This window comes from Pocillopora verrucosa, chromosome 5 (assembly GCF_036669915.1).
Source record: "Pocillopora verrucosa isolate sample1 chromosome 5, ASM3666991v2, whole genome shotgun sequence".
Lineage (NCBI taxonomy): Eukaryota > Metazoa > Cnidaria > Anthozoa > Scleractinia > Pocilloporidae > Pocillopora > Pocillopora verrucosa.
In genome coordinates, this window is record NC_089316.1 from 19,408,697 (window position 1) to 19,421,314 (window position 12,618).

The 12,618-nt window shown below is 35.9% G+C and overlaps 1 protein-coding gene across 1 annotated transcript; it reads left to right on the forward strand.

The window, feature by feature from the left end:
• The first annotated feature begins 3,800 nt into the window (after positions 1-3,800).
• On the forward strand, positions 3,801-12,618 carry LOC136280777 (carboxypeptidase N subunit 2-like). The gene is made up of 6 exons (XM_066166472.1): positions 3,801-3,866; positions 4,707-4,778; positions 10,313-10,384; positions 10,984-11,055; positions 11,754-11,825; positions 12,543-12,618. The coding sequence occupies exons 3-6, from the start codon at positions 10,326-10,328 to the stop codon at positions 12,616-12,618; spliced, it is 279 nt and encodes a 92-aa protein (XP_066022569.1). The 5' UTR covers positions 3,801-3,866; positions 4,707-4,778; positions 10,313-10,325.

The following is a 12,618-nucleotide window of genomic DNA, read 5'->3' on the forward strand; positions in this document are numbered from 1 at the left end:
AATTCTAAAAACTATCTGAATTTAACTGTTTTGAAAAGCTAAGATCGACAGTGGGACGAGACGGGCATCCTTAACCCTGTAAAGTGACCTTGCGTCATTTTATGCAAAATTGATTTACCAGGCGTGAATTAGACTAATCAAATAGATACAAGACACGCTTAACTAAAGGCTCCTTGAAAATAATTGGACAAATGAAACAATATTAGGCAAAAGGAAAATGTTCCGATTGACGTATTTCTTCTTTTTTTAAACTTTTTAGTTACGATGTAATTAGAAGTTGTTTGCTTTGTTTCTTCCCTTATTTTTAAGAAGTGCTTCGTTGTGTGGGGTGGCAGGAATATTTAACGCATGACTGAAAGGTGTATTAAACCAGAAATAGTTTTGTTGAGATTTTTTGGTTATATAACCTTAGATGGAAATATATATATATATATATATATATATATATAAAGTTGTTTGAACCAAATCGTGTAATGAACATGAGATAAGCATTATTTAACAGCAACGTTCTTCCTACTCCTTTGTGACAATCCCATATACCAAATCATGTACAGGAGCCCATGGCTCCTGTCATGTAATGGCATAGCACAAAGTGGCGATTTTAACTACTCTTACCCTGCAACGATTAAAAGCGCACATCTCGCGTCTATCTTTGCTCCGGAAGGCGAAAAGTTAAACGATAAACCACATTTTTTATCGGTTTACCTTCGTATACAAACCAACTGAGATGTTGAGAGAACTCGAAAAAAGGTTTGTAAACAATAACGTACTACTGAAGAATACTTCAATTTGGAAGGGGGAAAAATAACGAAAGCCTGCCTCAGCGTATGTTTAAAAAATTAAATTTCTCGTATGCAAACTTAGATTGGGCCGCACGTCAACCAGTCGTAACAAAGAAAATTTCAAGAAAATTTTACATATATTCCTAATCCAAGTTCTGTCCGATTCCATACATTATGTATTATTAGTTCAATATTTTTCCCTTTCAATCTTCTTCTGGTATCTTTACCTACCCTACCCCCTACCCTACAACAAATCAATATCACCTGGCCTATGATGTGGTCTACACTACATGTAAGTTTGTACCGTAAAGCCTTATGTATTACAACAATAGGTGATGGGAGGAGAGGGAGGGAGAGGAGAGGAATTTTAAAGTGTTCAATCGTGTTCAGAGCTTTGAATAACAAACCTTCAAAGTTCTTTCGTTTTATAAAATAGCCCGTTGTCTTTTCGTAGACTCAAATATGGAAAATCGAAAAGAAAGAATCGGCTCTTTGATTCTTAAGGTTTACTTAAATGCATTTATTGTGGATCCTGACCTTCTCTAATTCGTAGAATGTAATTAACACTGCTTTTTATTATTTCTTGTTAGGATTTTAAACAACAACCAGTTGGGGGAATTACCATCAGACATTTTCAGTAATAATGATGGGCTGGTGAACTTGTAAGTTTATACCCTGCTTTATCAGTATGCTGAAGGTGTCTTAAATTCAAATCTACCGAACAGAGAAGTAATGTTTTATCTCCAAATGATCGAATTTACCTTTTTTTCTTGAACACTCGTGTTATTTCTTATGCTGATGCACAGTACTCTTGGACCCACCTTACCCTTGTTTTGACCTCTGCTAAACAGAATGTGCCATAAAACGACCAGCCCTATCAAAATTTGGGTTTGAACGAAAAAAAGAAAAGGAAACAAGGATAAGGGAAAAAAACTCAGGTGTTTTATTAAAAGATTCGACAATTCAGGAGACACTATTTCCAGTTTACACCCTCCAGTGTCATCGTGGTGTGTACAACGGCACATACTGAGTAAAATACCATAAAAAGTTAAAATTTAATTTGTTGTTAATGCCATTAGCACCACGCGGGATATTTTTACGCACAATACCCTTGCACCTACCTCTCCCCTTGCTTTGACCTCTCTCTCTGCCCGAGCAATAGACTTTTTCAGCTGAGTGGTCACGTAGTTTGGAATGGGTAAACAAGGATTTGAAATGGCTGCTTGAGTATGTGCCCCAGACAATAGTTTATGGGCGAAATTCCTTCTTTGCCGAAATTAATCAGTTCTCTTCAGACTGCGATAACATTGAAACAGGCTATAGTTGAAGTGGGGTCATTTTGAAACAAACATTGAGATTCCTTAAAACAAACTTACGAGCACACGATCTTTTAAGATATAAAAAAATAAATTAAAAAAAAAACATAAATGAGGCATAAAAGGGAAGCAAATATATTTTAAAAAAGGTTTCGGCGGTTTTCTGATTTAAGCTTAGAATAAAGCTATATTTTGTCGATAACTGTAAAGTTGTTTTTGTTTCGCGTTAATATTGGTATGCTTTGGCAGTCGGAAATTTTTTCTGAAAAGTTAACAAATTGAGAGAGCCCACACAATTCAAAATACTCTATGTCGACGATGAACTGCTTTATTTTTGTCTTTTTGTCTTTGGCCGTTTGTTTGTTTTTTAAATGAAATACTTTTCTATTGGCAGCTTCGGAGCGCAAGTTTCTTAATACTTAAACTTGACAGCTCTTCTTAAAGAAATTTAATTAGATTATGGGGAAATGCTGACAACCCTTCGAAGATTTGTTCTTTGTGATTGAAACTGTGCAGTTACTTTTTTATCAGAGGTCATATTTGATACCCTATCCAATCGACGGAGAAGTATCCCGTCATTAGTTTCTTCCTTAACGTTTTCCTGGCTTCCTTCGGGTCAGGGGAGGAACATCAAGATTGCTTAAAGTTCAATCAAATTATAAGTTAATTAACCTCTTCCTTGCCATACAGTGTATAGTGCTTTTTTTAGAGACGGCACGCGCACATTTTTTTTTCTTGAAATCACATGCGAAGGATTGGTATAAAGTTAAACAAAAATTTTTTTCGTATGTGATCTACACGAAGGGTTTTGAATTTGGGGACAATTAATCACAGAACATCACAAGATACTATTCAGTTCTTAGGTCAGGTGCATTGTCTAGACCGTACCCGAGAACAACATTAATGTATTATGAAGCGAGACTTTTCTGCAAAGTAGATCGTTTATGAGAAATTGTCAGAAGCTGGAACGAGCTACTCTGTGCGGATAGAAAACCCGGTAACCTGGAAGAGACAAAAATAGATAGCAATTTTTTTCCATAGCTTTGGATTCAAGACAATTCGCAGGATCATGGGTTAAAAGGTCGAGCGAAAGCGGGGCTGTAGCCCAATATCTATCAACAATATTTGCGAAGAAAAATCAAGCTCAAATCAACGACATCAATCACGCAAATACATAAAGTGTGATGAAATAGAGTTTGATTCTTCTAATTTCTACAAGAAAGAAGGTGTCTGTTGTAAAAGAGAATTGTTAAAAATTGAACAGACATGTCGGAGACTATCATAAATGGAATATAATCGGTAAAATAAGAAATAATGTTTCAAATTAGCCTTTACTCTCACCCTCCACTCCCTCCCTCTATCATTTTTGTAAACAGGGTTACCAGAGCTGTTACTTTTTTTTTGTCTTTTCGCTTGTGCATAGGGATGCCAATGATGTTTTTCCTGTTTTTATTGCTATTTTGAGTTATTTTCCTTTTTGCATGTTTTTTTTCTTTTACGCAGTATGGGAGAAAACTGTACTAAGATAAAAATCGTTTTAATAGATGTCATGTATATTTGAATAAAAAAGTTTGTAGTAGGGTTGATTCTGTTATTGTTGTTCTTTTAGTAAGCTTTAATACTTCGAAACATTTAGGTCTTTCATCATCTTGAAGCTCTAACTAAATCGGTACTTTGATATGTTTTCTTGTAAAAGGACTCTTGACGAAAACAAGCTAAAGAATTTGTCTTCAGGCATTTTTAGAAACAATGTTCATCTGTCATTTCTGTAAGTAGAGGATGTTATTGTATTTATTAACAGCATAATGAGGGATAAGAGTAAGATAACCAACGGACCAACCAAGAATTTCGTAACACGTAGCTCTGATATGAGTTTGTTCCTGTTGGCTCGGGTAAAATTTTGCACTCATACGGAATTTGTCTGAACTCTGAAAATAGAGCATTTACCGTACTGAAAATTGCATGGAGTTGTAGATAACATTTTCATAATTGTTTGAACGAACTGAGTTGCATTGGAATTTGAATTTCAGCGCAAATTGAGACTGCGCGTTTGATGAGTCAAAGAATGCACTGTTTACCATCAGATCGCAAGAGCAAAGAAGCGAACAATGATAATACTTATAACGGAATGACATATTCACAATGGATAAATAACCCACATGACAATCCCAAAGTTATAAATTTAACAGGGCACGGTAAACAAGGAAGACAGGAAACATGGAGAGGTGGAAAAATCCTACTGACTGTGCCGAGACTATCCGGTCATTTAAAGAACACAGTCACGGACTGGAACTGGGGGAAAAAATCCCATGAGTACCTTGGACCTGGGCTCCAACCCAGACCACCGGGTTCGGTACTTTCACCGCTTGCTAACACGCTAGTCCCTTTCAGACATGCGCAGTCTAACCTTAATCACATTTATTTTTGGGTGTAATATCTTCCTCCTTTAGTAGTTTCTAGTTTTGAAGTGTTAAAAAAAACCTTAAAAGTTATTATCACTGTTATTATTATTATTATTATTATTATTATTATTATTACTACTATTATTGTTATTGTTATTATTATTATTTATTAATGCACTCTAACCGTTTTTGTTCTTGAATTGTAGTTACTTGTCCGGTAACCCATTAAAGGAATTGCAGTCAGATATTTTCAGTACAAATATCAAGTTGCGGTACCTGTAAGTATGTTTATTGTTTATTTGAATACGTTGTAAGAGTAGAAACAGAGCATTACAATGATAATTTGTCTTTATAGTCAGTCACTCGCTGACACTTTTACTTTTAGAATCTAATAAGATAATTTAGCTGATAGCTTTATATTGGAAATGATAATATAGCTGTAGGAGGCCTTTTTCAATAATGAACACAAAATTAAGAATTTTGGTGTGAGCAAATTTGTGTTAAATTCCGTAGATTAGACATTTTAGGAACCATAAGTATATTTTGAGAAAGGAAGGAAGGAACTAAGATGAAGCATTCGACAATTGCCAAAGGCAACTTTCCGACGGCATTTGCTTCAAAAAATAAATAAATAGGTAAATTAAAAAATAAATTGAAAAAAAAATTGAAAGAAAAGTCCTCGGCAGATTGCGATTATTTTATTTTTTGTTAACAATTTATGTTATCATAGCAACACAACGGCCTCTTAAAGAACCTAATTTTCTTTTTCCTGTCAATCAGAAACGGGTTTTGGTGGCCCCCATTCCTTTTACTACTGAATAGCAATTAGTACATCAAAAGACACAAAATGACGACAATTTAACCCGCGGACTAACAAAGGGGTGAAGGAGGGGTTTCCTTTTCTTTTTTTCCTCTCTTTATAATCAAGAGGATTTTAACGGGGCAACTGTCCACTTGAGTAGCTATTCGTTAATCTTGGGGACACATTTGCTGATAACTTGGTGAGCATCGGCTCAGTATATTGAATAACAAGTGAAGTGTGGTTTAAGAATTGATATGAGTTACGGAAGAATTAAAGGTTTTTAGATAAAAAAAAAAGAAGCATAGGTCGTTTTCCAGCGTCTTTTGACGAGTCGAAAATTATTGAGGGAAAAATTAAAAATCTAAAAAAAGAACCGCCATCTTGGATGGTTTGGCATGATTTAGAAAAACCATCATAATTTTTGGCTCTTGTTTGTTTGTTTGTTTTTTAATAAAAGTAGCCCTACCAGTAAAATCAGCATATATCTAGTTTCTTTTGAAGGGAACTTTACCAAAGTCGTGACCTTTTTGATCTCTAAGACTGACTAATTTTCTAATTAGGCCCATCAGTCTATTTTCAATTTTGCAATGGGAAGAAGAACTTCGTCTTCGGGCTACTACAATGCAGAGTCGTTCGTATTCGAGAGATAAAGGAGCACCGGAAGTAAAGATTGCATTGATCCCAGTCTCTGCTTTCACAGGCAATAAAATGGCTTCGAAAGGAAATGTGATGTTAACATCAAACATTTGTTAACACTTAGTCACCACTCCTCCGTAGTCGTCGGTGTTTTAGTCGGTGTAAATACGTTTTATCATCATCACCATCTTTATTTACCTTATTTACACGATACAAAAATTTATTTACAGTGTTAATAGGCGAGGAGACCCAGAAAGAGAAAGAAAAAGTGCTGCGAATGTGTGACTAGGCAAATTCAGTGATTATTTAAAAATAAAAACTCTTGCATTTTCGTCTGAAAGCTAAGAAGGTTTGAATTTGTAAATTGCTTGAGATTTGTACGACACAAATGCGTTCGATAATAAGTGGCTGTTCTGGTATCATAGTTTTACAAAAAGCCGGATTGAGAAGCAATAGGGGCAATAAGTTATTTTTATAATAAAACATGAATTTGGCGATTTCAAACGTATTGGCTTAGAAAGTATCTAAAAAATTCCTAGTTTGGAGAATAAAGGAGCGGAATGGGTTCGATAGTCTGAGTTGGTCATAGCCCACGCAGCTCGCTTTTGCAAATAATAAATTCTATCTCAGTTAGATACGTATGTGGACGACCAGGCGGAGTTACAATAGACGATGTAAAGATAAATTAAGGTGTTGTAGAACGTGAGTTTGATCGTAGAGGATAGGAAAAAGTGAGACCTAAATATAATACCTATTGATTTAGCGATCTGTTTACATACATGGCTGATATGGTGTTTCCGAGTGAGATGATCGTCAATATAGACCCGAGGAAATTGATTGTGTTAGATTGTTGTAGAGGTTTACTTCCAAAGGAGAGACAAATGCCGGAGTTAAATTTCTTCTGTCCGAGTTTAAAAATGATGTAGTTCGTTTTCTTTATATTAACTGAAAGCTTATTACATTTCAGCCAAACATCAATATTTTGGAGTTCATCATTAAGTACGGGTTCTAAGCAATTTGGGCTTGAATGAGAATAAAAGAGCCGGACTGGTGTCATAAGCGAAAAGCAGAGGGTCTGTTAATTCAGAGGCAGTAGGGGGGTCATTTATGTATAGAACGAACAGTTCTATGGTTTCCAAAAAGCTAGGATCCTCTGCTTCGAAGATGGGAATAATTTTCGCGATTTTAAGTTTGTCCGGGAAAATGCCTTTTAGCAGAGATAGATTGGTAATATCTGTCAAAGGAGCAGAAATAAGGTGAAATGAATACTTAATGACATGCATTGGGAAACTGTCATAGCCAGGAGCCTTCTTTGAAGCGAACATGCCACAAATGCTTTCCAGTTCATTAGTTGTGGTGGGCTTTAGGTTAATGAAGGAATGATTATTATCACCAAGATGGGAAGGTTGGGACCAATGTCTATAAAGTATTTACAGAATCTTTCAGCGATCTCCATTGGATCCGTTAATTTTCTGTCTTCAGATTTGAATGATGTGGGAAGAGATGAATTACTTTTACGCTAGTTGATAACCTCATTTAACAATTTCCAAGTTGTTTTGAGGTCATTTCTGGCATTCTCAAATTTGGAGTCGTAGTATTTTCGTTTGGAAATTCGAGTAAGATGGGTGAGTTTGTTTCTGTAGGCGTTATATTTCGTCTCAGAAGATGCGGAAGGTGATCTGACGAACTTTTTGTAGAGTCTGTTCTTCTTGTTAACAGATGTCAGAATTCCAGGGCTGAGCTAAGGGGAAAATAATTTGTTCACCTGTTTACTTTTGAGAACCTTTATAGGGAAACAGGCGCTGTAGATACTGGAGTATTCTTCAATAAAATCATTATAGGCTTCATTGGAATGTTACATGTTGCGGAATAAGAATCATTTTGCGTTTGATAGGTTCTCGTTGAATTTATGCAAATTATCGTCATTGAAGGTGCGTGTCAAAATTTTCCTTTCTGTGCTGCGCGTTATAGTTACGTCGTCAAAATATTAAAAAATGGGTTAATGGTCAGATAAATCATTTAGAATAATGCCTCTAAGACATTATGTGCAAGGTTGTTGATGAATACATTGTCAATTAGCGTCACAGAGTATGAGGTGAGGCGTGTTGGATTGGAGATGAGAGGAAGAAAGGCGTGTGAAAATAAGCTGTCAATAAATTCCTGTGTTGGAACATGATAATTGTATTGGAGAGGGCTTAGGTCAAAGTCTTCCATCATGTAACGATGTTTATTGTCTTTAGAAATTAGTGAGAGGATATTGTTGAATTTTTCAAGATTTGTTTTGTCGTCAAAAGAAACTACTCGATTGCTTAGGTCTTCCCCAACCATGTAGCCACTATTAGGCCGGCGAGTGATAAAGTTAGAGTCGGGATTCAGATAAATAGAAAGCGGATTAAACAACTCGGGCCTTTCAACAAGATTAAATAATGTTTCAAGACGGCATCGTGACTCAAGGGACCAGGAGAAAATTCATAAACAGCTAAATTAAAGGAACTATTATTCAAGTGATTAAAGGGGAGGAAAGATTGAAAGTGTGTTTTGTCAGCCATCATAGAAGCAGCAAATTAAATTACAGATTTAACTACAAAATTCAGAGTGCTTAGCTTAAAGGTAGGCTCTCTTGTTGAACAAACCTTTCAAGGTCGTCAAGGGTTTTGAACTGGATAGGGCGGAAGTCTTCTGTTTGCCGTAGTTCTAGTTGCCGTAGTTCTAACACCAACAAATACTGAAGCCATTACGAGTTTGAATCTTTTTTCATATCCGCCAGGAGTTGTTGGAGCTGCGGAGTTAGATGGTCAAAAAGCTTCACGTTCTCCGATGTGCAATCGGCAGGTTAACCAATTGAAGAAGCTGCAACCTTACATGCATCTTTCCGTACATTCATGACCTTCTCTTTCGCAATCCTTCTTGTGAAGTTGCAAACGACTGGTCTCGGGCCAGGAATGGCGTTTCTTGTGGGAGTACGATGAGCAATATCGATATCTGGAATAGAAATTTCAACTCCTGCAGCTTGAAAGAGGCTAAGACAATATAATTGTGTCGAATGCTGACTCACTTGCCTTTATTTCAGGGAGACCGACGATCTTACGTTGTATTGATAACTGTAGTGCTGAATCAGCTCGATGGATTTCCCAATCTCTTCCACTCGTTTTGACAGGACATTCAGGCGTGACCAGAGCTGTTGCAAACTTTTATCCGCTTACTGGCGAAGGTCATCGTAAGACTTGACATAAAATTGCAGGGTGTTCAAAGTCTCGTCCTGTGATATCGCCGGTCGACTCACTTCGCCGTCATTGTTGGAGACATTAGCATCGTTGATGCTAAGTTTCAGCGAATTCTAAAAGTTTTCAATTTTTTTTTCAGAGCAGCAATTTCGGATTTGAAGCTTACATTTTCTCTAAAGCGAGCTAACATTCGGACTAGGCATAGAGGGAAAAATTGCATGAACGCCGAGCGATCAAATATTCGTCCGCACACCTCGCTGGCAGTTATCAGATTAAGTAAATAACTAACGAAAAAGTTAGAAAGACATCATGCTTTATCAACAATTTGGATTTTTTTGTTTGTTTCTTAGTTGAAATTAAGGAAGAGGTAGCATTATTTTCATTCTTACTGGCAGATTCTTTTAGGGCCTAACTGGCTACCAGCAGCATCATTTGCATATGTATCCCATAATATTAACAATATTTTGTAGATGACATAGCAGGTATCTCTTTAAGGTAAAAACGTTTCAAAATATCGCAACGTAACGAAAACACAAGGGGGAAGGAAGGAAGGGGTGGTGATCTTAATTTCTGTGTTTCATTTCGAATTTGCCTGGTTCCCCCGTTACTGTCATTATTTTAAATATTTTCCCTACTTTTCTATGTATACTCTCCTCTATCAATCTTCAAAGGGCTTTAGGAATCCATGATATTTTCAAAATTAAACTTTCAAATGTCTTTCGCTGGAAGACACGTGATTAGAAGGTCTTACGGCCCAGAAGACGATGAAAATTAATTAACTTCAAAACATAATTTTCACTGAGATTTTCACTGGACTTCAAGTGACAGTCATAGCTTTTAAAAAAGCTTAATTCAATCCGAAAAATGCGTAACTCACTCGAAAATTGCTAATCACTGTAGCTGGCACGGATAAATGAAGAAAGAGAAAATATGTAGTTAACGCACTTTGTTTTACTATTTTTTCTTTACGGAAATAAAAAATCGTATTGCAGCCTATTAAGGAAAAAAACAAATTTGTGATGAAATCGCAATAACTACAAAAATGTAGTTATTAGTTTAAGTTATCCTTAAATGTTAACAAGGGTTTTGCTACAGTATTGCTGCTATTTATACTTTATGCAACTCTTATGTATGTGTACTATATCATTAGGTACTTGTCTGAAATGCAATTGCACAACCTTCCCCTGGGAATCTTTGAGAATAACACAAGATTGGAGTTTTTGTAAGTAACATTTCTGTCTTAACGATTTAAACTCAGGATTATTGACGAGCGAGTCTTATTTATGTACGTAAACATATGTAAAGCACCTATTTCGCATATCCAGAAGAACAAGAAATTTAAGAGACTCAATGATACATAAAATATTACCAAATCTTTCTTGAAGTGCGGCTAAGATGTGCCTCTTTTACTGCTGAATAGCTCTAAAACCCTCTGAGTGTTTTTGTTTTCAAACTGATACAAATCAAGGTGTCGTAGAGAAACCTTGGAACTCATATCAAGGAGGCACTCTGACATCGATTGTCACATTTAAAACAGGCATTAACAGGTGTTTATTCAAAATATTTTCATCAAATCTCCATTATAGACCGAATGCAATTACAAACCACACTTTCTCCTTGTATAATTTAAGTATATTGCAGTGTTATTTGATGAGTATTCAGGATGAAGTTAGCACAAGCATTTATCATTTATGAAAGTAATGCAAATTTTTGCCAAATCGGCAAGACATTAATAATAGTCTCGGTGATTCCCCTGCCCTGAGCGATAAACTTCAGGGGTATCTTAACACTATTAATCAGTTTATTTGGTAAATAACGCAGACGCCTGAATGACAACGACATGAAAGGATTAAATGGAAGCGCCTTCAGAAACATGACACTTTTAAAGGAACTGTAAGTGTTTCTCTTAAAAACAAAGTCAAACATGGTAACAATTTATAATTTCCGTTTGCAGGATCGCAATGTATTGGCATCCGTATTACGACTCATGCTGTACAATGATAAGGAAACAGATCTAGATAAACGAAGAGAACTGATAACTTTTTTAAATCAGTCAAGTAAAAAAAGTTAGGAAAGGTTCAAATTCTGATTACACTCAAACGACCCTTTTTGTCAAAAATATATCTCCGAAAAAGGTTTATCAACATATCCTATGATGTAAATCATCGCAGTTGATAACTTGTAGAACCGAGGTAAATTAAATATGAATTCTTTAGATTGCATCAGGTTGAGAAACCATTATCAGTTTGTCCTTCTAAAATTCTGTTTATCATAGAGCCCGTTGCATTCCACCCGGTAAGTGCGCCATGATCTCGAGCCAGGCATTTTCCAGTTCGGTCCTCTAACTCGTTGCATAAGTTCATAGAACTTGGTCGTATTGCATTGCATCGAATGGCATTGCATTTTGTTGTGATTTATTGTCAGTTACATATGTAATTATTTTTCCTGTTGCGTTTCACACGATGCAGTTATTAGAAATAACTGTGTTTCAGTTTTTATTCTCTTATCGCTCGTGCACCAATTTAACCTATAGACTAATAATTTTGTAAGCTTTTCAATAAAACTAAGTAGATGTCTCTTCTTCAACACAGATGGTTGCAAGACAACAATTTCACTGAATTGCCTCCCGAATTATTCAAAGATCTAAAAGGCCTCAATGAGCTGTAAGTTACATGGAGACGCTCTTTAGCTATTTAGCTTTATGACTGTGGTTAAGGGATGATTTTTAGCTTTCAATGTCATCTCCCTTCCACAACAGGCCTGCTCGTGTAATTATATAGATAATAATATGCTGGTCACCATATTATCGCGTCACTAATTATACGAGATTGGACGAGATATGTCCATTTTCAAACTTTTCTGATATTACCCTCAGCACAAAAATGAAAAAAAAAAACAATTGAACTATCCTAAACTGTTCCCTCACTTTTGTTCTGATAATCAGAATAGGAGATTTTCAGTCATACAGCAACGAAATCGATGCGTGACATAAAATGTGTAGTCATTACATAATTTTCTGTTGTGAACTAGTTAGATGTCTTCATAAGACACGGGCTCGATGATTTCTATACTGAATAATTCACTGGAATAGTAGGGATAATCAGCTCCTGCTAACCTTAGATAGCAGTGTTTAGTGTGTGATCAAATTTTAAGTTGTCAACCGGTTGTTCCTTTTCTGTAGAAATAGCGAAATAGCTAAGACGATTGAACTGCATTAACTGTTCCTTTCTCTTTATGAGATTATGCATATTGCTTGTACACGATTAAATTCAGCTCTTTCATTATTCTTAGTGACCAGCGTCTGTATACCTTTTTTTTCTACGAATTTCAAATAACAGGGTAAATTAAGACGCACTTTCTTGTCTTGTCATTCCTATCAGCTATCTGTCAAATAACAAATTGAAGACTCTACCAGATGGAATTTTTAACAGCCTCTCCAACCTCAAATATCTGTGA